This window comes from Salvelinus sp. IW2-2015, linkage group LG22 (genome assembly GCF_002910315.2).
Source record: "Salvelinus sp. IW2-2015 linkage group LG22, ASM291031v2, whole genome shotgun sequence".
Classification (NCBI taxonomy): Eukaryota; Metazoa; Chordata; class Actinopteri; order Salmoniformes; family Salmonidae; genus Salvelinus; species Salvelinus sp. IW2-2015.
The window spans coordinates 27,892,508-27,917,311 of record NC_036862.1 but is presented as its reverse complement, the minus strand read 5'-3'; the positions used below and the strand labels follow the sequence as shown (position 1 = coordinate 27,917,311).

Here is a 24,804-nt window from a genome sequence, read left to right as displayed (position 1 = left end):
TTTCAAAATAGAAAGTTAAAGGGTCAGATACACTCTATTTTTTTCAAAATGAAAATAGAACCCTTTACCTATACTGTATATATACAGTACCAGTCAAATGTTTGGACACACCTACTCATTCAAGGGTTTTTCTTTATTTGTACTATTTCCTACATTGTAGAATAATAGTGAAGACATCAAAACCATTAAATAACACATTTGAAATCATGTAGTAACCAAAGAAATGTTAAACAAATCAAATTATATTTTAGATTCTTCAAAGTAGCTAACCTTTGCCTTGATGACAGCTTTGCACACTCTTTGCATTCTCTCAACCAGCTTCATGAGGAATGCTTTTCCAACATTCTTGAAGGAATTTCCACATATGATGAGAACTTGTTGGCTGCTTTTCCTTCCCTCTGCAGTCCAACTCATCAAAAACCATCTCAGTTGGGTTGAGGTCGGGTGATCGTGGAGGCCAGGTCATCTGATGCAGCACTCCATCACTCTCCATGGTCAAATAACCCTTACACAGCCTGGAGGCTGATGTGATGAGTCACATTTGGACTCATCAGACATAAGGACAGATTTCCACCGGTCTAACGTCCATTGCTCGTGTTTCTTGGCCCAAGCAACTCAATTCGACCATGAATGCCTGGTTCACACAGTCTGCTCCAAACAGTTGATGTTGAGATGTGTCTGTTACTTGAACTTTGTGAAGCATTTTTTTGTGCTGCAATTTCTGAGGCTGGTAACTCTAATGATCTTATTCTCTGCAGCAGAGGTACCTCTGGGTCTTCCTTTTATTTGGCGGTCCTCATGAGAGCCAGTTTCATCATAGCCCTTGATGGTTTTTGCGACTACACTTGAATAAACGTTATTATTGACTGACCTTCAATACTTAAAGTAATTACTTAAAGTAATGATGGACTCTCATTTCTCTTTGCTTCTTTGAGCTGTTCTTGCAATAATATAGACTTGGTCTTTTACCAAATAGGGCTATCTTCTGTATACCATCCCCTACCTTGTCACAACACAACTGATTGGCACAAAGCAATTAATATATATTTTGATTTGTTTAACACTTTTTTGGTTACTACAAGATTCCATATGTTTTATTTAATAGTTTTGATGTATTCACTATTATTCTACAATGTAGAAAATAGTAAAAATTAAGAAAAACCCTTGAATGAGTAGGTGTGTCCAAACTTTTGACTGGTACTGTATGTCGTTATCTGACATATATTTTTCATTKCAGAATATTACTACAGTATGTTGCAGTGCATGTCTTTATAGATACAAATTGAAATACAGTATATTGTTTTGGAAACCTATCCAATGTAAAGCAACACAACACAAGTTAATTGACCAAATAAACAAGACAATACTGTAGCTCATGGACAGAAATACAATTCCTTTCAAAGCTTGACAAAATAAGTACAACGGCAGTGTTAACTGTAATTCAGAGCATATAGTAATTAATTGCCAAAGTGTTGCTCTTTTTAATAAGCAAAAGTAAAACACTGTTAAAGAACACTTGATATGAATTTGGTATTAATAAACCTTGGTGTTTCTAGACTGGTAAAGCTTGTTATAACCTCTGAGAGAAAAAGGCACTATGACCAGTGTGGTCATGTTGTGTTATATCTGTGGCACAGTATTGATTTACATATAGCTACAACACTCAGGCAAACTGGATAGCATGTGACTAAAGGAGTCCTCTCTCGGTAAACAAGCAGGTCTGAGGCTGGATAGCATGTGACTAAAGGAGTCCTCTCTCGGTAAACANAAAGGAGTCCTCTCTCGGTAAACAAGCAGGTCTGAGGCTGGATAGCATGTGACTAAAGGAGTCCTCTCTCGGTAAACAAGCAGGTCTGAGGCTGGGGAGGTGATCATGTTGTTCTAAAAGGAAAACAAAAACACAGGGACAAAATGCACTGTACAATTCTGGATGTTTCATTTGTGTATATGCCTAACTCTACATGTAAACTATTTTTAAAACACAATTTTTTTCCAGTATATGGCAAAAGTGATATGGCAAAATCAAACAGATCTACCGTACCTATGAATGTCACCCACTCTAGTCAAACCTCAAACACGACTGACTAATCAACACCAGACAGGCTTTTTTCAGTGATCCTGAGGCACTACAGTAAGTGCTTCTGTTTTCCAGTCAGCACCAGTCTTTGGCTGTTTCATTCAGACATGAATAACTGTCTTCTTTAGCTGGCAGCATGTGTCTCTGACTGCATCGGGAGTGACTGCTCTTGCTGCTCTCGACCCTCGCTCACCGCCGTGGGATTGTAGGTCTCTGTAGCTCCAGCGACATTGCTGAGGTCCTGGGGTTCCGACTGGGGAGCTTCTCTGTCGGCCAAAGCCTCTTCGGCTGCCATCCTCATTCTCTCGTCCTCAGCCAGCCTGGCCAGCCTTTCCTCTGCCTCGATCTCCTCGGTGGTGGGGATGGAGTTCTTCTTAGGCCTGCCCTTGGGCTTGGTGGGGGCCTCCTGTCCTCCCTTCAGCACCTGGAGCAACACATCCCACACAAACACAGACACACGGCTCAGTGGGGTTGTGATGAATGCTGGCCGCGGTCAAAGGCAACCGTGGTTATTATAGCAGTTAAGGGAAGATGTATGGCTCTGAGCTGCTCCATGTACAGTCATTAATCTGGAGAGTTAACAGTTTGAGCCTTTTGTTCTCTGAGCTGCTGACCTGACTAGACTAGACTAGACTTGGTGTCCCAGGCCCTCATCCCTCATCATCCCTCAAACCCAGACATTTACACCCCTATCACTCCTTCTCTCTACACTGACCCGGGGTCATTGTTGTTATGGGTGTGTGGCGCTCTCACCATTTTCTTCCACTTCATCCTTCTGTTCTGGTACCAGGTCTTCACCTGAAGCTGTGTAAGGCCTAGGGATTGGGCCAGGTCTAGTCTGCAGGGAAACAAAGACGTACAGTACACACGGCAACTCAATATACAGTACATGTTTCTGAAACATGAGTTATTTCTTTATAAGATTAAAAGCAGCAGTAGATAGACAATTTATTTCAGTGGAGGCTCCTCAGAAGAGGAATTGGAGGACCCTCCTCAGTGAATTTCATTAAAAAAAATGTTTTTAAACATATACAAAATATTATCACGTCACCAAATAATTGATTAAAACACTATTTTGCAAAGAAGGTCTACAGTAGCCTCAACAGCACTCTGTAGGGTAGCACCATAGTGTAGCTGGAGGACAACTAGCTTCCATCCTCCTCTGGGAGGAGGACAGTAATTATGACAACTTCTGGAGGACGTCCTCCAACCTATCAGAGCTATTGCAGCATGAACTCACATGTTGTCCACACAATCAAAGGATCAGAGAATGAATCTGGTAATGAAAGCATAAGCTACAGTTAGCTAGCACTGCAGTACATAAAATGTGGTGAGTAGTTAACTCAAAGAGAGAGAAAGACAGTAGTTGAACAGTTTTTAACAAATTAATTTCTTCCAAAATGAAAGAGAAGCAAGAAAGAAATAGAGAGAGAGATTATAATTTTTTCACTTTCAGTTTCACTTACTTAGCTATCAAATGCAGCTAGCTAGTTTAGCCTACTGAAACACCCTGCTCAAACAGAGGGATTCTATGTTCGCTACCTGGCTATGACTTTCCAACACAGCAATGGATCCAAATCAAGGTAAGCTTTTGGTTTTACTAATTTGTTGCCACCAGGGCCTGCTGGTGTAATTGCTTACTGAATGTACACTGTACCGTTACTGCATAATTGTAGCGGGTTTACAAACGCGTTAATTATATTAGCTATGCCGACTATGAAGTTACTTTAGCTAATATGGTGACAACAATGTAGGCTGTGTGTAGCAGTTTGGCTTGGAAAGGTTTTTTCGCCTGGTCACATACAGCTGATGTGTTGTGCACTGAAGTCCACAAGCGAAGGGAAGAGGTGAGAGGAGGAGAGCGCATAGATGCGAGAAGGAATACAACGTGGCTGCAATGAAAGGGAACTGTGTCTACGTGTGATCAGTGGTGTATTCATTCTGCCGATTCTGTTGAAAAACATTTCCTAAACGGAAGCAAACAGAACAAAACGGGGATAAACATACCTGAATTTGTCCAATAGAAACTCTAGTTTGCAACTGTTGGACTAATGATTACACCCCATATCAGTTAGATGCAGGCAAGAGTGTGCAAGGCGGTATTGAATGTCAGTCCATGTGTCACTGTCTCAAATTTGTCTCTCGACCTGTGTGCACCTACGTTGTAAACTGTCATTCATAGACTAGGTTGTAGCAACCTCGTGATGGGTATAGGGAAAATTCAAGTATCATGTAGTAGCCTCAACCTATCGCTGTTACATTGAACTGGGCGAATGAAATATGAATGACAGACATCCAATATGCTGTAATAGAAATAAAAAAATTGTCCTCCCTCATCTTAAACGACACCGACCGCCACTGATTGATTTACACAGAGAGGGTGTAGCTGGAGTAATAAAAACAAATGAATTAGTTACTTTTTCTTTCCAATCACCTGTTGACTATACTACTTTATAACCACATTCTGGTATGGTGCATCAGAGTACTGTAGTCTCTTTGATACAACCCTGTTATGGTTCAGAGAAAGACTTCACACCTGCAGCATACAGGAGAGACCTTATTGAACATCTGTAAGGGAGGTCAGCAATCGAATCAAAGCATCTTTATCTGGATGTTCAGGGGGACACTTCCTAAACACTTCCACCACATGTGCTCTGATCCATGACTAATAAGGGTATTGGATGGCGTGTAACATGATATCCCAGGAAGGGGGGTCAGTGAAAGAGGGATCAGCCTACAGCGGGAGGGAGCTTTATCAGGTTTTTTAAATGAGATTTCCGCCACATCTCAATTCTATGTCCTTCACACTCAAATGAGTGTGAAGGAATCTTTACATTTGATGTAAAGAGATAGATAGAGAGAGAGAGGAGAGAAGAAGAGAGAGAGAGGAGAGAGAGAGAGAGAGGATGTGAAAGAGAGCTAGAGAGAGAGAGAGAGAGAGAGAGACTAGATTACTACAGAGCCATCAGCTTGCCCTCTGATGTTGCCACTCTTCCTATCTTCTCATCCTCCCTTCTTTCCCATCTTCTCCTTCCCTTTCCCGTCCTCTCACCATCTCTATCTGACCTGATTTGAAAGTATTACATTGAGGGAACTCCAGTTCATTCAAAAGCATACAGTATTGACAGCTGCACTGCCTCAGTGATAGAGTGCAGAAGAAAAGTGTCTGTGCATACTTTGAAAAACCACTCTACACCAAAAATACAGGCAATCAAGCTGTCCATCATGCTTTACTGTCAAACCGCCCAGTGGAGGGACTGGAGGCAAGGAAAGTAATTGTAGGAGAGGAAAGCACCCCAGTTATTTATGGTCATTAGTTTTCTATGGGGGGAAACCACACACTTACAGCGACAGGCAGTACTGTACAGTACTGTACGAATGACTCTGCTGGAGGCACTTAGAAGTCCTCTGTTTGCTGTTCATCTCAAACCTGTATCAGCAGGGATTTTAGTTGCAGCTTAATGCATAATGATAATGATGATGATGCTTATTATACTAATCTCAATGAAATAAAATCATTATTGCTTAATGATTTAAATCATTACAGTCTGTGGTGTGGTGTTAGGGGCTTTTTATATGCTGTTTTCCTCAGAACACTGTCTCAGTCAAAGACCACAGTGTCTCCAAGCCAAGAAATAGCTAAATAAAAAAGTAGAGACAAGGAGTTATCTTTGGATCATAGCAAAGTGAACTGGGGAGCACGACACACTTGTGATGTTTTGAAAGGGGATTTTCTCTGTTTGTTTTCCATCCAGCTGTGGGTTTAATTAGTTCATCACAGCCAGTGGGAATTTGATTATTGGCATGATACAGATTTGGCAGTGAGGCCAGGATGGGTCGTTTGGATCACCGCTGGGCTGTTGTAGTCTACCTCAGCCTGCCTGGGAGTTTACAGAGGAGCTGTGGTGTGGCTCATTGGCTAGAACAGAGAAGTGTGATTTGCATTGAAGTAGAGATGCATTGTGGGAGTTTTCCCCAGGGATGGGATGAGTATAGACGGGTTAGATGACAACGTTCTGAAAACAATGTGCGCACTTCAATGGGCTATAAGTCTGTGTGTTGTTATGATTCTGGATGGCCAGATAGCTAGCAACAATAACAAGAAGCTGCCATGTGGGGAATCGTAGGTGGCTCATTTCAGCTAGTTTCATCTTGTTCTTGATACCATGTCTTGTTTTGAGGTGTTTTTACTAATGTCACATCTATGCTAATATGGAAAAACATTTGCTAGCTAGCTAATCAACAACTGTAACAATGTATTTGAGAGACAACAAGTGCTCATTGTACAAATGTATTTATGTTTCCAATAAACATTGGAGGTGAATATAGTTTAGATGTTGTCAACAATCTAAACCAACCCTGTTTGTTTTGCCTCATATTTGCACACACGGTGGTTTTGTTGGTAAATGACTATAGACAGGGCTGATAACAAACCTCCTCTCCCAAGTCTTTTTGAGATTCTTCAGGGCCAAGGAGAAGGAACACACAGGTTTAAAATTGTAAAGTTCCGGTAAATACAGTGGTGCCTTTTTAGTACAAATCTAGAACAATATAAAAAATAACTGACCATTTTTAAAGCATTTTGTGGCTGTTGTGTTTTAGTAAAATAATGATTTATCTTCTTGCTCAGATCAAGCTGTTGTAACCATGTGTTGCTGAGGTTTACTAGCTGTCTGATGTCCTTGTTGCTCGACCGAAGGAAAATATGAGGTTTATGGCTCAATATTAATTTGGGGTATAATGGAAATATGTCCGGCAGGCCAAATCTAAAAGTGGAGTRTAAAATAAAATGGAAAATGTGTTATTGCAGTATGTCAGGTATCGAAAACGACCCAGGGACTGGAACCTACGACATGAATATTAGCATGGATATTACCTCATCTATATGCAGTGTACAAAGCTAAATGTATTTTATATACACCGTCACATATATTACATGATTGGCAGTAAATCAATGCAATACATTCCTGTTTGCTTGTGTTGGCAGATGTCCCTAGTTTCTTGAATAGAGCAGTGATTCTTTGTTGAGGCTTTTTGCTATTCAAGAGCTTAGGGTTAAAATGTTACTCTTGTCTCAACTAGAATGCTGAGGTAATGCCTGGATTAGAGAACTTAACATTACATGACACATTACCCAGGACATAAATCAAAATGTTATGATGTTGATGCTGAACCTCTAGTCAGCTATTGCATTTGTTTTATGTTTTATGAAGTTTGGGTACTTTCACAGAATTTCCAATTTTCACAAACTTGAGTGTCACCGGACTAAATACTGTATGAAATTTGAGGTACTATAATACTGATCTATCAGGAAGGAAGCTTCTTTCAAGTTACCAGTCAGCCTCTGGGGTGCTATCATTTTGGCCTATCACAGGCGAGATGCAATATGATACTGACCTATCAGGGGTGGAGAGGTACTTCTGTTTCTGGAACTTCTTCTCCAGGCCCATGAGCTGCAGCTCAGTGAAGATGGTGCGGCTGCGTCTGGGTTTCTTCAGTCGGGTGGTGCTGTGCTCCGTGTCTGACTCGCTGCTGATGCTGACAGGTGTCTCGCTGTGGGAGGCCTCGGAGACCCGGGAGTGGTGCTGGGGGGAGAGCAGGGGAAGGTGGGGAACCTGGCCGGGAGATGAGGGCTGGGAGAGGTGAGGGGGCATGTTGGGGGGCTGCCGCGTGATTACTGAGAGAAGGGGGTAGCCCCGCAGTGAGGAGGATCCTAAAAGAGCAAAAAGAGAGGTCAGAGGCAGGTGAAATGCAGAGCAATAAACACAATTGTACTTTTAAATGTGTATTTGCTACTGTATGCATCACCTTGGATGGCAGTTTTTATAGACCTGTAATAATCACTAAGACAGGGTTCTTTTTGCTATTTTTTTACAATGAAAAGTGTTTTGACCTCTTTGATGTAGAAGGTTCTGATCCTAATGACGCACTGTGTGTTTTACTCTGCCACTCTGAACCCACCAATTGAATAATTATTTTGGGGCCAGATAAAGGATGTCTCTCTYCCACCTCGAACACACACACACACACACTGTAAATCCGAAGTGACTCTGCCCCCCTCTCTCTATCTCTTTATCTATGCAGACAGAAGCATCGAGACGCCAGTATCAATAAAAAGTAACAAATGTCTGGGGGAGCCACCCACTGGAGCCAAGACCAAAGACTGCGCTCCGCAATGAACATAATATCTGGTGGTGAAAACCTTACGGCTTCTAATAAACATCAGATCCCAATGGCATAATTTACGACTGAACTAAGACAGACATAGAAACTAATGCTCTGTTTGCTATGTGGCAGGAGAGAGGGATGTGTTGAGGAAGAAGATATATAAAATCCAATGACAGAAAAGAGAGGACATTATGCTGTCACATTACATACACAGCATACTCTTTCCTCTTGTGTGTTCCTCACTTCCTGTGGTGGATCTGCCTCTCTTATCTCTCCATCAACCCATAGACACGTTTATATTATTCAAACCCTACACGTACAACTGAGAGGATACATCCAGGCAGACCTGGGTCGTAAATTTGTATCCCCTTTCTCTGACATTTTCAGTAATGTTCAGCAGTTATGGGAGCTGGTGTGACAGGGGGTTGGTTGGTCTGGGAGGTAATTGAGCATGTGTTCGGGCACATGGGGGGGAAAGAGGAGGGAGGTTACGCGCTGCAGCCTGCCCCTACCATATCTACACCCCCACCCTGAACCCTCCTCTCTTTCAGACAGAGCCTCGGGCTCGTCCCTATATACGTGACATCATCGCAGGGCGCTGAGCTCATCACTAATCTTCCACCTTGGAGAATCGCTGCTGCTGCTGTCTGGACATGATGCCTCATTCCCTCCACAACACTCTCTCTCTCTTTTTCTCTTTCGTTCTCTCTCTTTCTCTGTCTGTCTCTCTCTGTATCTCTCTTTGTCTCTTTTTCTGTCTCTTCCATATTAGCTCTGTCTTTGATGTTGAGTTGTGACAAACTGAGGGGACCTGTGCAGATAAATGTCAGAAAAACCTGTTTATTATCTCTTTGTTGCATTTTAACATAAAGTGCCTTCGGAAAGTATTTAGACCCCTTCACTTTTTAAACATTCTGTAACGTTACAGCCTTATTCTAAAATTATATTACATTGTTTTTTTCCCCCCCCTCATCAATCTACACACAATACCCCAGAATGACAAAGCAAAAACAAGATTTTTGACATTTTTGCTGACTTACTTATTTTTTAAATACATTAAATATTACATTTACATATGTATTCAGACTCTTTACTCAGTACTTTCTTGAAGCACCTTTGGCAGCAATTACCACCTTGAGTCTTCTTGGGTATGACGCTACAAGCTCGGCACAACTGTATTTGGGGAGTTTCTCCCATTCTTCTCTGCAGATCCTCTCAAGCTCTGTCAGGTTGGATGGGGAGCGTTGCTGCACAGCTATTTTCAGGTCTCTCCAGAGACGTTCGATCGGTTTCAAGTCCGGGCTCTGGCTGGGCCACTCAAGGACATTCAGAGACTTGTCCCGAAGCCACTCCTGCGTTGTCTTGGCTGTGTGCTTAGGATCGTTGTCATGATGGAAGGTGAACCTTCGCCCCAGTCTGAGGTCCTGATCGAGGCAAAGATGAACGGAGCAAAGTACAGAGAGATCCTTGATGGAGCAGGTTTTCATCAAGGATCTCTCTGTACTTTGCTCCGTTCATCTTTGCTTCGATCCTGACTAGTCTCCCAGTCACTGCCGCTGAAAAACATCCCCACAGCATGATGCTGCCAACACCATGRTTCCCCGTAGGGACAGTGCCAGGTTTCCTCCAYAAGTGACGCTTGGCATTCATGCATAAGAGTTCAATCTTGGTTTCATCAGAACAGAGAACCTTTTTTATCATGGTCTGAGAGTCTTTAGGTGCCTTTTGGCAAACTTCAAGTGGGCTGTCATGTGCCTTTTACTGAGGAGTGACTTCCATCTGGCCACTCTACCATAATGACCTAATTGGAGTGTTGCAGAGATGGTTGTCCTTCTGGAAGGTTCTCCCAACTCCACAGAGGAACTCTAGAGCCCTGTCAGAGTGACCACTGGGTTCTTGGTCACCTCTCTGACCAAGGCCCTTCTCCCACGATTGCTCAGTTTGGAAGAGTCTTGTTGGTTCCAAACTTCTTCCATTTAAGATGGAGGCAACTGTGTTCTTGGGGACCTTCAATGCTGCAGAATTTTTTTGGCACCCTTCCCAGATCTGTGTCTCGACTCAATCCTGTCTCGGAGCTCTACGGACAATTCTTTCGACTTCATGGCTTGGTTTTTGCTCTGACATGCACTGTCAACTGTGGGACATTCTATAGACAGGTCTGTGCCTTTCCAAATCATGTCAAATCAATTGAATTTACCACAGGTGGACTCCAATCAAGTTGTAGAAACATCTCAAGGATGATTAATGGAAACAGGCTGCACCTGAGTCTCATAGCAAAGGGTCTGAATACTTATGTAAATACGTATTTATTAATATTATTATAAATTAGCAAAAAAATCTAAAAACCTGTTTTCACTTTGTCATTATGGGGTATTGTGTGTAGATTGCTGAGTTAAAAAAAAAAAATTATCCATTTTAGAATAAGACTGTAACWTAACAAAATGTGGAAAAAGTCAAGGGGTCTGAATACTTTCCGAAGGCACTGTATGTATTTATCTTTCGGAAATATATTGGTATTATTATGGAATAATACAAAATACACAGAAATATCAATACATAAAGAGTCCAAGTGAATAATTACTTGCTGTCACATTAAATGGGAAGATTGATTGAAAAGCAAGGAAGGAAACGTCTTGGTTTCTTTCACGGTCTTCAGGAAATCTCCTGTCAATGTAGAGCTTGAGGTTGTCTTGAGAGTTGTGACAGCCGTGTCTTTTGGATGCTTGTCAGAAGGGAAAAATCAGACCTCATGGTGACTTTCTACTGACAACTGAGCCGGCTTCCTTAGCCCAGATCTGACACATTGTTGACAAGTTCCAGTGTCCTGTCAATAGTCTACAAATAAACCATTTGTGTAGCAAGGAGAGTGCACTCTGTCCATGCTAAAGCACACTGATACTCTTGACAAGCACAATCGGAATGCTCGGACTGGCACATGTGCTTGTGGTAGTCATTACAGAATAAATACCTCCTAATAATAGGTAAAGAATAGGCTGGTAGCATTAGATACACACATGCCTGTTTTATCATATGGTATCGATAACATAATAATTATAGACATTTTTTTTWAATGATTTTTGGTGTTTAAATTACATTTTATATATAATTTAAAGGCTTTGATAATGGCAGGACTTAGTAGAATAAGTCACCATTTTGCAGTGAAATCTCCAGCAACAAACTCATTGGTTGTTTGATATTTACTCCTTATTTTCTGCACCTTTTCTATTTGTTTAAATGGATTCCAAGATGATGATTCAAGACTTGGTACTCAGAGGCCACATGAACTTACAGTAATATGTATTGTTTTGGGTGTATCATGTGGTGACAGGTTGAGAAGTGTTACATTAGACATGTTTATTTCTTCACTCAACAGCCATCTTGTCAAGCCAGCCCATGTCAAACACTGCAGGAATGGGATGGGCAACAGGGTATGCTGCTTTAACTATCACTCATTTAATTGAAATCAGTCACCTGCTTTTGACAGATCAGACCAGTTAAGTGCCAATTTCAACTCAAGTTTGGATTTCATGAGATGTTTTGAGGTTTCTAGAGTGTTATGTGTAGTGTTGTGGTGCTATTTTCTCATGCTCACAGGCAGTTTTTTCAGATGTTGTGCCAATCCGGGGCATTGTGTTTCCTGTAAGTGTTAACTACGTATTTTACGTGAAACACAATCCTGTGAATTTTACCTTGGCATTTGACAACAGCCTGCAGTGCAATCTACTGTAAACCGATCTCTGATCTGCCTTGATGCAGAGCTCTGATGATGATCTGATGGCTCAGGAATTGTGTGGTGTGTGTGTGTGTGTGTGTGTGTGTGTGTGTGTGTGTGTTGTGTGTGTGTGTGTGTGTGTGTGTGTGTGTGTGTGTGTGTGTGTGTGTGTGTGTGTGTGTGTGTGTGTGTGTGTGTGTGTGTGTGTGTGTGTGTGTGTGTGTGTGTGTGTGAGAAGAGAGATGTGCTTGTGTGCGTGCTTGTGTAAGTCAATGCTTTATGTGTTAACAGAGACAAGATCGTACCCCTCAAGCTAGCCTCATGGTTAATGGCAGGCCTTATTGTCTGTGGTGGATTAGCTGTTAAAATGGGATGAAAAGCCTTTGCTCTCCCTGCTTTCTTCCATAAACCCTCAGCGGTGGCGTAGGACTATGATGCAGTACCTGGGCCCCTCGAGGTCCACACCCTCCTATTTGGCCGTTTTTCATCGCGCTGTCATGTGAGATTACGCCAGAGTTGATCTTTATCTCTCTCACCTCCTTCCAGAAATCCCACTAAAAGCCTTGCCCTGGGTTCTGCTGAGAGATGAGACTCTAAATTAAATATTGTAACCCACCATTACACTGTTCACTGCTCCCCTGCAAGGTAATGATCTGCTGGAGGTCAGGTCTGTCTAGCAGGTCTATCACTCCTGTAGTTTTACAAGGCACAAAACGAGAACAGAGAATAGGCTCAGAGGTCATCATCCGGTTTTACTGTGAACACTGTCGTGAGGGCATTTGGCTTGGCACAGGTAAATGGACCAACGTGAAATGTAAAGCAAGGAGCAGAGAGGTGTGGTCCGTGACAGACAAAACCATCACAGAGCAGAGGGGGTTGTTGGATCAAAGAGAGGAGTAATCACTTTGTTGACATGTTGAGTGGTCTCTTACTAGTTGATGCCATATTATATCAAGAACAAACAAATATCTTGTAATTTGGGTAAAATTACCTGCCTGGGACCACTGTCCTATAGCAGCCTCTACTGGTAATTGCTAGAGCAGAAGCTCCACACTGTGAGAATGTAGACTCCACTTTCACTGATGGGGACCACAGCGGGCCAATGGACTTTCACTGGCTCTGGGCCTATAAGCCTGCCAGCTTCTATATTGAGCGTTACAAGCCATTGAAGTGTGGGACTATACTGTGTCTCACACCCCCTCAGCTAAGTGGTGGGCACTGGGTAGTAATATGTGGGCTGGTTACTCTATCCATCCGTCACGGGGTTGCCAAAACCCTTTACAGTGCCCTCTAGCACATACCCGAACCCCACATCGCCTGCTATTTATATCTATGTCGCTGTCATCATCAAATTGCAGCAGTTATTATTTCATAGTTTAGGTAATTATCATAATGATTATTTGAGAGAGCAGTAGTCAATGCTGTTGTGACTCATAACAGCAGAATAACCCATTAAGAATGGATTTAGAAATTCTGCTGCATTTGAGGGAAAGAAATGTGTTAGTCTTTCAGGCCAAATGCTTTTTAGGGAAATTAGTTTGTCACTTTCTTGTATAATTATAACACAGTGTTGGAAGCATTTATGACTGACTGCAGTAAGCTATGATAAGTGTGAAGAAAAATAAGTTGATGATTTAGAGAAATCAAGTGCTAAGCTAGATGTTTTGTGAACAAAGCATTATCTGACCGGCTAAGCAAGTGAGACAGCATTCAAATAGTTTGTCTTCACACTTTGTGGCAATGTTTTGTTTTGTTGCTTTTTCAAATTTGCTTGTATTGATTAAGGAAGAACATGCAATCATTATTTTATGCACTAATTACTTGTTTTGATTGGCCTTTTGGGATACTGAATGAAGAATGAAGTTAGTCTTCCTCACTGAAACAGTTGGATCAAGCACACGTAGCCCATGAATTTATACGTTGCTGAGATGACAATCGCAATGAATGTCTCTTCATAAAGCAACATACTTCTATGAATGACGGTCATTGGGGCTGACTTGCACACTTCATCACCATACTGTAACCTTTCATGCTGTTTGCACAAGCAACTGTAGTGTCAGGTAGATAAATGTCCATCAATGATGACATACTAACCTTGCCCTTAACCACCATGTACCTTCCCTCACCAATATCAAACCGTGGAACTCTGGGCACATCCTGCACCCCCATATACCCCCCAGAAAGTAAGTTGGGTAAAGGGCATTGCCCATGCTTCAGTAAATGCAAAGTAGCAGCAGTAAAAGTCATTAGGCAAGGCTCTGGGTTTAGCACTGCGCCCACATTAATCCTTCTGAATGAGGACAAGTGGCGTAGTAGTTACTGCTCTAGAAACCAAACGCCTGCTGTTTCATCTAAGTGCAGGGTTAGTTATTGTGTGTTCTGAGTTCATGTGTCTTTTGTCAGAAGTGAATATGTTAAGTTGACAGTGTCAACATAATTCATGGGGAATCAGGTTTCACCTTACTAAACGCCTTGATCACCACACTGGGGCTTGGTTCAACCTGTATTTTTAACATGAACATAAAAGACTGAGGTTGATAATGATCTGAATGTCAGAGTAATATATTATACTAATAATATAGACTTATTGGAGGAATTTGATGATTAATTGTGAGACATCATACTGAGTAAATGTTGCTTAACTTTCATAGGCCCTAGTACAAAATGTTTTATTTGTGAATGAAAGTATATGGAAATGACAGTTAAACTGTGAAATCATGTTTTGGATTGGAAAAGGGTCACATCCGTTCTGCTGTTGTAAAAGGAATTTAAAACGGTCAAGTATATCWAATAGGTTACAACACATTAGGGGTCTACATTACATCTACTGTACCTGTTGCATTTATTTGGTGTGCTTTATTTCACGGGTTAAAGTTACATGATAAATCCCTGTAAATAACAGGCTATCACAAGAGTAAGCACCATAATATAGCAGGCCTAACACGAATATAAAGGTGCACCATGAGTAAAAGTGCAAGTGAGGACAGTCGCCTGAATTAAGTTTACACATCATCCATCGCTATAGTACTCGTCTTGCACAGGTAAACTTCAACATGAATTGACAATCATGACGTCGAATGTGATTCTGAACCTGTCCCTGTTCCTTATATTAGAGATGTATCGAACAGAAAGTCATGAAAATGCAGCTCAATTTCTTTAAAGCTGTTAATTTACATGTAACGGATTCTGCACAGGTGTGTTGCGCCATGCTATGGCCTCTATTGACAATTTAATACAAGTTATTTTGTCAATACTCCTAATAAAACCATTAGCCTTATGTATTTCGTGATATGAGTAGACCCATGATGGACGACCGCCTGGACATATAAGAAGCATATGCCTGATAACTCACTTTGTTCATGATAAACAAAATCAGATGTAGTTTTCATACAATAATGATTAGCATTCACTGAATGCATAGCAATATTAGATATAAACCATTAACACCATTATGCATTCATCAGCATCCCTTGATTTGACTGAGAGTTCAAGTATATCCACTTACCCGAACATGAGTGCAGAGGTTTAGGCCTAACGATGAGTGAAGGGCATACAGAGTAAAGAGAAAGTTTCTCAAAGTAATCACATGTTTCCTTGGAAAGAATTTCGTCAATCATAAAAGTCTTGTAGCGACGCCTGGCTGCTTTCAGCTGCCCGGAGGAGGAGAGTCTCAACTCGGCTTGACAGTGCATGATGTCCCGATGTGCTTGGCTTTCGCACTGTGCCCAAATATTAGTTCAAAATGTCAAAATTAAACCAGTTCAAACTTGAGAGTTGGGTGTCTTCAAGCAAATTCGTGTTATTGATGCATTTTAGTCGTCCGTTTTCCGAAAAGGTTTGCTTTGTTCTATCCCTGGCGGTACTAACTGCAGTAGCCTTCAACTTGAGCCGCGCAGTGGGCTTCAGAGTGGCTATTATGAACAATGTGCCCGGACGCGCCGCTATATATAAACGATCTCCCCACACACATCTTTACTGCAGGACACTCCAGATGTCAATCAACGTATATCTCTCTCTCTCTCTCTCACTATCCCGCAATGTCTCTCTCTCTCGCACTATCTCTCTCAGACTGACAGACACACTCGCTCTCTCCCTCAACCCCTCTCGCTCTCTGAGCAGCCCAAACCGGTCTCGCTTCTTTGTTCTTCCCTATATCCACTCTAATTGCACAAGGCGTTCAAAAACTTTACAGTAGTAACATTGGCCATATGATACAATATTTCAGATGATTATTGGAGGGATTATTATTATTATTGCCATTATTAGTATCTGCTTTAGTGTTATGCCTAACCTTTTAGCAGCTAATTATTGTGTTCATATTATTTCTCGAACATCAATAGGACTATGGATGTGCATAGTTGATTGTAATAGAGAAGTGCGTAGCCTATAAATAGACTGAATTTAAATGTATGGTAATAGAATAGCATGATATTTTGTCAAACGCTTCAGGCCTATTATGTTATGCCTAATTGGTGGGATTAAAATTAATGTATAACTAGGCTACGCATGAATGAATATGGGCTATTTAATGCATTGGGCTCACACGTAAATCAAAAATATATTATTATTATTGTAAAGCTATTATTTAAAAGCAATTAAGGGATAACAAAACGACTATAAACGACTATACTAGTTATCGGATTAAAATAAATGTATAGGTAGGCTATGAATGAATGTATTTAATGCATTTGGGATTACACATACAGTTTAAATATATTATTATTGTAAAAACTATTCTTTAAAAGCAATTAAGGGTTAAGAAAGATAACAATAAACGACTACAAACTAACCGTAACACTAAACGTATTTTGCAGTGCAACCCTGCTTTCGTACTACGGAGAAAAACGTATTGCAGCAGGTTGGTATTATTCCTTCTTGTGAGTTGAAAGAGGAACGTTTGTAGCGTTGGTAATTTTCTTATGCACATGTTTTTCGATCGTGTTTTTCTATTACACATTTACTTTCGTAGCCTAACACAATAACACACTAATGGTCATTTTTTAATGCTATTTGTATAGAATTATAATTATATTATTGTTGCTATTGTAGCCGTTATTTGTTTGGTTATTTGTTTATTATGCCGTTTTGTAGGTCTTTTTGTAGGTKTTTTCGTCAACGAATTTGACTTTAAAACCAAAAAGTTATGGCATGGATATATTTACAAGGTGAGTAAACAACCGACATTTCAAACATAAAGATTCAAACATAACGATGAGGTTTAAGTAACCTTATGTTCCTTTTTACTTGCCAAATAAAAATGACGACATTCAAATATGTATTATTAACCCTCAATTTAACTTCTGGCTTTATTTCTACCAAGGGTTGTCAAATACCTACTGGCTATAAGATAATAACTGCCTAAAAGCGAATACCTTCTCTATTCTGCAATGACGTGCGGAAAGGACCAGGCAATTACTGTTTCGTTTGTGTCTGTGGGTAACTGTCAAGACAATAGGCCTACTGTCTTTCACGTTGAAACTTTTGGGTCTTGAAAATTAAAGTTAAATAACACACGATTATTGAATTGATTTCACCAGAAAATAAACTGTTGTAGTCTATATGTTCATCAACTGCAGGGCCATCGAAAGTAATTATACAAAATAGGCATAAGCACTTATAAATCAGTAGGCCTAGAGAAAAACATTGCATTTTAATGGTGCGTCTTATACGACCCTGCAACCATTTAGGCTTTTGTCAGAAATAGTTATACCTGTGAGTGGGAACAATACTCCAACCGATGCCAAAATGTAAATTAATACAACCTATTATCTTACTCGTGAAGTGAGTTAATTAATATCCACGGCCAAAAGTCCATTATAACCTATTTTTAATGACTAGCTACAGATACAAGGGAAATGAGTAATCACTCACACACCAGTTGACATGTGTGATTCCTTAGTTGGCAGGCTGCATATTTTCCGTATGTTTTCCAATATGCTTTCAGGGGCTTCGTTTTGGTTAGACAAGGAAACCTCAATGGCGCTCCACGTTTTCTCTCAGTGGAACCTTTAAAAGGAATTCTAAAAAAGTCCCGTAGAAGTATCATAAAACTGAGATTTTAATACAGCATATTTAATTCGAAGTTACAGATAGGCTATAGTGAAAATGTAGGCTAGTAGATCACCCGATTGCTTTCGTGAAACGGCTCAGATAACAATTTACTGTACTCAATGTGCAGTTCAAAGGGCATGATGTTCATTTCTGATGGCTCATTTTATTCTGTCTGTTTAATGAGAGGAGAGACCACAGCAGCAGTAACCTCAAAGAGGCTAGTGTCAAGTTTACACTTTGAAATCGTGGCCTGAACAGAAATAATTATATTTTTCCAAAGCCATGGAGGTAAATATAACTTACTGGAGAGCCTATGTAGATTACAGCCGCCATGTTCAAAGTGTGAAGGATTATGGTGAGGAAACATGGAGCTCTGCATGTGAAAGCTTGGGCTCTTTTGGGTTTGATAGCTTGATCAAAGGGAGAAGATGAGAACAACTGTGAGAGGCTGGGGGGGGGGGCAAAGGGGGTTTGGATACTTTGGCACCAATGAACCCTGCAACCTGAGTGCACCCGGGAGGGAAGGAAGGGAATGGGGAAGGGGGGGATTGGTCGATAATTTCATGAAAGTGCTTCTATATACATAGGCTCATGCACCCCAAAAATCTAAGGGGGCACAAAAATATTAATGCAAGATGTAAAGTGTTGGTCACATGCTTAATGAGCTGAAATAAAAGTTCCAAGAAATGTTTCATATGCACAAAAACACATATTTCTCTCAAATGTTGTGCAGAAATTTGTTTACATCCCTGTTAGTGAGCATTTCTTCTTTGCCAAGATAATTAATCCACTTGACAGGTGTGGCATATCAACAAGATGATTAAACAGCATGATCATTACACAGGTGCACCTTGTCCTGGGGACAATAAAAGTCCACTCTAAAATGTGCAGTTTTGTCACAAAACACAATGCCACAGATGTCTCAAGTTTTGATGAAGTGCATTTGGCGTACTGACTACAGGAATGTCCACCAGAGCTATTGCCAGAGAATTGAATGTACATTTCTCTACCTCCAGCGTCGTTTTAGAGAATTTAGCAGTATGTCCAACCGGCCTCATAACCGCAGCCCACGTGTAACCATGCCAGCCCAGGACCTCCACATCCAGATCACCTGTGGGATCGTCTGAGACCAGTCACCCGGACAGCTGATGAAACTGAAGAGTATTTCTGTCTGCAATAAAGCAGACACTTATTCTAATTGGCTGTGCCTGACTCCCAAGTGGGTGGGGCTATGCCCTCCCAGGCCCACCCATGTCTGCGCCCCTGCCCAGTCATGTGAACTCTATAGATTAGGGTCAAATTTATTTATTTAAATTCACTGATTTCCTTATATGAACTGTAACTCAGTAAAATCGGTGACGTTTTTGCATGTTGCATCTATATTTTTGTTAAGTATACGTGAGGATGTCCAGCCCCATCCGTAAATTGGAGAATTTTCTAACAAATGAAACAGCTTTTTCCTGAAATCTAGAGCCATAATCATTATGTATTATTTTATGTAAAAATGTGTTTATTTTTCTGCATATCTAAGCATACCTCTTGAGCTGTCTGTATACTCTTGACTGATGGATCTTTTTTTAAAGAAGCTAAACATGCTTCTCTGCATCTTTGCAAAAATCTGTGTAAACGATTGAAAGGAATGTGAGTCTTATTCAGTACATTTAGTAATGTCTTGCTTTTCTAAAGTCTACTAACCTTGCCAGTAGGCATGCCAGCTAAGATAGTTAGACAATCCAGCTACTCTAACTTGATAGCCTGACATTGATTATTGGTAGCTAGTTATGAGGTTYGGAGATTGGGAAACTATCTGGGGTAGCTAAAGCCAACTTAATAACATTGCTAGGTGGTTAGTAGTATTACAGAGCAACAACTGTATTTACATTTTTTTTTTWAAACAGGACAAATCTGAGGCAGTACGTACCCGTGCCCCCTATGAGAATGATGCCTCTGTCTATATAAATCCACACAGGAGCGGCCACCTAATCCGGCCACTCTAGGGCTAGAGACGCCAAGCAGATCAATCAATTAAAACATTTAGGCCCCAGCCAGCAGTGGTAATTACAGCCTTCCTGGTACTGCCTGTGACAAGGTAGAGGATCCTCTTCATTAGAGCCACCTCCAATCATCAGGGCGGAATCTGACATTTGCCAGATTACAAGCAAGACAAAGGGCTTAGTGTAGTAGGTGCAAATGCACCTCCACTTTTGGATCCAGAGCTTTATTGGGGATGTACATGTTGATACACAACGGGAGCCGTTGTTAGCGGCCTAAGCACTTTCGGAAGGGTACATTATGACCTCAACGTGGACTTTAAGGGATTTCGGCAGGCACTTTGTTGTAAACAACCCTTGGTACAGGCGACACAGGGGTATCACATACAGCAGGGCCACTAATTGTAACATGAGATCCCAATCCTGGGCTGAAACAATGACCAAAGTGGAACTAATTCCATGTCTGAACAAATAGTTTTAAATCCTATCCAAAGGTTACCAGGCTTTAGAGCTATAGCCTATGATTCCAAGTTTGTATAAGTCAGAAATAATACCTAATGTGGATGCTCAAGTGATGAAAAAGTGACACTTCTAGGCTATATGTCAACAAGATGATCGTTCCACCATCTTGACAATAGCTAAGTTGCACTGAATGTAAAGAGAAAATACATGTTGATCCTGTTATTTACCTTGTGTAACTTGACTATGTAGAACTCAAGCAGTCACTTGATTGAACATTCTAAAGACAGAGTAGGCTACAGATCATCAGTTGGCTTGGTCATCTTTCTCATCCTAATTGATTCAATAAAGAGGTGTATGTGGCGCCACCTGTAGATTACTTTCTAACCCACTGCACAAGCATATTGGTTACACATGGTCCATTTTTAGAGACAGCAGACAAGCCAGGCATGAGTTTGGGCATAACTGCATGTAATAGCATTAACATACAATAGTTAACTTCTGTAGGAATGTGTTTGGATGGAAAAAGTACAATTTGTATCAACATTTCATTGATATTTTCATAGTAATGCTTTTCCTGTAAACAGAAGACCACAAAAAAAAATTGTGGACAAATTATGTTTATGCTAATATTACATGAAAAGATCTAGTTTCACATGTACATGGAATCTGTTGGGTATCTTACAATACTATTCTCAAATTAATAAAAAGACACTAATGTAAAATCAATTTTCCATTTAACGTAACAATCAGAAAAAGAGTCAATTTCAGCCTACAGAGTAACATGGAACCCAAACCGGCTGCGCTTGTGCGCCATCTTGCGCTATCGTGCATACATTTATTTTGTCTCCCTACAACAAACGCGATCACGAAACACAGGATAAAATATCAAAACAAACTCTGAACCAATGGCATTAATTTGGGGACAGGTCGAAAAGCATTAAACATGTATGGCGAGTTAGCTAGTTAGCTTGCACTTGCMAGCTAATTTGTCCTATTTAGCTAGCTTGCTGTTGCTAGCTAATTTGTCCTTGGATATAAACATTGAGTTGTTATTTTACCTGAAATGCACAAGGACCTTTACTCCTACAATTAATCCACACATAAATCTGCCAACCAAATCGTTTGTAGTCATCATTGAACTTATATGGTGATTGGCATCTAAACTTTCATAGTATTACCACGACGACCGGCAAAACAGTTTGTCTTTCAATCACCCACGTGGATATAACCAATGAGGAGATGGCACGTAGGTACCTGCTTCTATAAAACAATGAGGAGATGGGAGAGACAGGACTTTCAGCGCGATTTGCATCAGAAATAGAAAGGAGTTCTATTCTAGCCCTTGGCATCGCAGACGCTCGTTGGCGCGCGAGCAGTGTGGGTGCAATAATTGAATAACATGGATTTCTACATTTATTTTGCTACGCTCGCACACGCGACGTGTCCGGTCTGGTCAGCATGTAAGTGTTGCTGGTGGAATTAGATTACACAGCTGAAACATGCCGAAATAATTCCCAAACATTTTTTTTTTACTGAATACCTGAGCAATTTCCCACTAAAAACAGTTGAGCACCATACCTTGTATAAAAGGAAATGTGCACAGTAATACCAATACTTGACAAACACAGCAAATCTTTTCAAACAAACCTCGCCTTCAAAAAGCTATAACTAATAGGGTAGAATGATTTAACAATTCCCCAGTGGACGGTATAAAATCTATTTCATCTCTAATTAATTTTGTAAAAATTCATCACAGTAAAACAATTGTGGAAAACCTCACGAGTAAACTTAAAATAACCAATCAATATTTTGTTTACTTGGACACAGTCCAGTGCATTTAAAAATGGTCAATATCATCCTAAACATATGACTAACCAATTGAAAAAAATTCAAAATAAAAATAAAKATTTCTTTTGAGCACGAAAATGTTTCTCTCAATATAAACTCATCATTCTGTTTTGATTAGGAGTTACACAGTGAGTGTGTGACAAATCTGTAAAATACTCAAATGTACTTTAAAAAAAAGTGAAAAATATTCACAATTCTGTTCTTAAATTCCCATAGTGCTTCAGTATCGTCTCCACCGGCCATCTCTGGAGCCGTCCCTCCACCTGTCATCTCTGCTACGGTTGCCTCCACTGCTCCCGCTCCTGTCGTCATGGTTATAGTGTTCACCTCGCTGGTCATCTCGCTGGCTGCGGTGGTGGCGGTTGGAGCCGGTGTCATCAGAGCCTCCTGGGTACCGCTGGTCCCTGCCGTAGTGGCTGCTGCTGTCCTGCTGGTACCCCTGCCTGTTGCCTCGCTGTGAGGAGCTGTCCAGTTGCCAGGACCCACCACCTCCACCACTCTGTGGCTGTAGCTGTTGTGGTGGTGGCTGCCCCAGAAGACCAGCTGGGAAGCCTCCATTCACCCCCTGGAGCTGCTGCATCTGGACCTGCCACATGTTGTTAATCTGTTGAAAGGGACCAAAGAGCATCACTTTTACTGATCCATGTAGACTGGTTAAATGTTCATGACACAGTCCACATAGTTATGTAGTCAAGTTTGCCTTATGCACAGGATACACATGGTACATGGTACACAGTACAATGAAATGCTTACTTGCAGGTTCACACATCAACAATGTGACATAAGTGTCACTCTACTGGAGATGAGGACAGTGTGTAATTGAATGGCTTGACAAGCGTAATGGTCAGTGTGGATGGCGGTAAGCTCACCATGGCCTGTCTCTGCAGACTATCAGGAGAGGAGACGGACCTCTGGATGTGCTGAGAGGGTGAAAATGATGGTGAACCCATCTGGTCTAGGCTCTTGTCAAACCTGCACAAGAAACATGGCATTCCATATCAACTACAGAGGAATAGAGAAGCTATTGATGCACAAAAACATCCCCTACATATGCATACGAACATTGTTTTGTAGGAATTTGCATTATGTTACAACATACCTGCCCACAGCCCCATGTGGATTGGGAGTATTCACAGGGCTTTGATTCTGAGAGTGCCCTGGACTGTTAATGTGACTGCTTCCTGTAAATATGTATCGAAAGAATGACAGCTCAGTTACAGTATCGAAAGAATGACAGCTCAGTTGCAGGCAGAACCAAATTATCCATTAGCTAGTCAATTCACATGACTTGTAAGGGGTTTACATTAGTTTACCTGCTCTGAACTGTACTTTGAGAGTCCTCCCGAATAGAGTTTCCCCATTGAGCAGGTTCATGCCATAGGGTACGGACACCTCATGTTTGAAACAGACAAATCCAAACGCTTTCTGTTTTCCATCATTGTCTTTTGGGATTTTCACTTTGAACAGAGGTCCTGCCTGCATCAAAGAGAAAACACAGAACAGACGATGGAGAACACAACAGTAAAATTGAAAAGCGACACCGATCAGAGGCAACCCTTAGTCGTCGTTCGATAGACCAGAGGTAGATATGTGTTCGCTAATATTGATACCTAGCTAATGTCGTTGCTGCAAACGGGTACCTAGTTAGCTAAGGATGAAGGAACTATATTGATCTGGATGGCTAGATAATTACGGGCCAGAAGCTTTCTGACCATAATTAATTTGTTGAATACTGAGAAAGTATTGCAAATAATTTAGCTAGCTAATGGTAGATATCGTAGCGAAGGTAGCTAATTCAAAGCTACTGCACCTGTAAAAATAGCTCGAATAAAAGTTCCTCCGTCACTTTTGGATCCAAATTTCCAACAAAGAGAGTCCTGTCTGTTTCATCCGCTACTCCCATCTCGTTTTAATTATACCTAATGCACTTTATCGGGTTGCAAATTTGTAAACAAATTACAATGCTGCGATTTTAAAACAGGAGGTCCGTGGTACGGTCGTAAAGCAAAACTGACGTAATTCCTTAGCTCAAGTTGCAATAACCATCTTGTTTTACGACATATGCCCTTACGCTCCAGTAAAAAAAAGGGCATGCCATCAAATAACATGTCATTAGTTTTGTACACATGATCTTGGCCCCCATTAGCTTCCTGTTACGTTTGTATTTACTGAATGTTACAATATGGTGATCAGTAACAAACAAATAACAGTTAATAGTGAAAAAAGTAGCCTTGGTGAGAGCTTTCTTTTTTAAATGATCAGCTCAAAATGTTTACCATGCAAGGATTCCTGAGCCTCCCTAGACCTGCTACCTTATCCCAGAACTGCTGTTTCGACCCTCTCTCACTCTCTCTCGCASCTGCTGTCTCGACCTCTGAATGCTCGACTATGAAAAGTCAACTGACATTTACTCCTGAGGTGTTGACCTGTAGTGTTGCCAACTCCTCAGTAAGGAAAGTAGCTATTGGCTGTCCTTAAAGTCGATAAATAACGTC

At 41.0% G+C, this 24,804-nt stretch overlaps 2 protein-coding genes across 2 annotated transcripts; both read right to left on the bottom strand.

The window, feature by feature from the left end:
* Window positions 1-1,789: 1,789 nt before the first annotated feature.
* Window positions 1,790-16,016, bottom strand: LOC111982559 (homeobox protein BarH-like 2). The gene is made up of 4 exons (XM_024014143.2): window positions 15,463-16,016; window positions 7,475-7,790; window positions 2,831-2,915; window positions 1,790-2,501 (listed from the first exon to the last, which is right to left on the bottom strand). Exons 1-4 carry the CDS (start codon window positions 15,647-15,649, stop codon window positions 2,202-2,204), a joined length of 888 nt encoding a protein of 295 aa, XP_023869911.1. The 5' UTR covers window positions 15,650-16,016; the 3' UTR covers window positions 1,790-2,201.
* A 6,098-nt stretch (window positions 16,017-22,114) lies between these two features.
* On the bottom strand, window positions 22,115-24,303 carry rbm7 (RNA binding motif protein 7). The gene is made up of 5 exons (XM_023967226.2): window positions 24,120-24,303; window positions 23,623-23,785; window positions 23,409-23,490; window positions 23,179-23,281; window positions 22,115-22,913 (listed from the first exon to the last, which is right to left on the bottom strand). The coding sequence occupies exons 1-5, from the start codon at window positions 24,210-24,212 to the stop codon at window positions 22,530-22,532; spliced, it is 825 nt and encodes a 274-aa protein (XP_023822994.1). The 5' UTR covers window positions 24,213-24,303; the 3' UTR covers window positions 22,115-22,529.
* Between the last annotated feature and the right edge of the window lie 501 nt (window positions 24,304-24,804).

Bases quoted from the DNA above. Each gene is read 5' to 3' on its own strand.
- LOC111982559 (XM_024014143.2), bottom strand. From the start codon at position 15,649: ATGCACTGTCAAGCCGAGTTGAGACTCTCCTCCTCCGGGCAGCTGAAA. The intron at 2,916-7,474 runs GTCAGTATCATA...GTTTCCCTGCAG, and splicing joins TACCTCTCCACCCCTGATAG to ACTAGACCTGGCCCAATCCC. The intron at 2,502-2,830 runs GTGAGAGCGCCA...GTGTTGCTCCAG, and splicing joins GGATGAAGTGGAAGAAAATG to GTGCTGAAGGGAGGACAGGA.
- rbm7 (XM_023967226.2), bottom strand. From the start codon at position 24,212: ATGGGAGTAGCGGATGAAACAGACAGGACTCTCTTTGTTGGAAATTTG. The intron at 23,282-23,408 runs GTATGTTGTAAC...TTTCTTGTGCAG, and splicing joins CCACATGGGGCTGTGGGCAG to GTTTGACAAGAGCCTAGACC. The intron at 22,914-23,178 runs GTGAGCTTACCG...CCCTTTCAACAG, and splicing joins GTCTGCAGAGACAGGCCATG to ATTAACAACATGTGGCAGGT.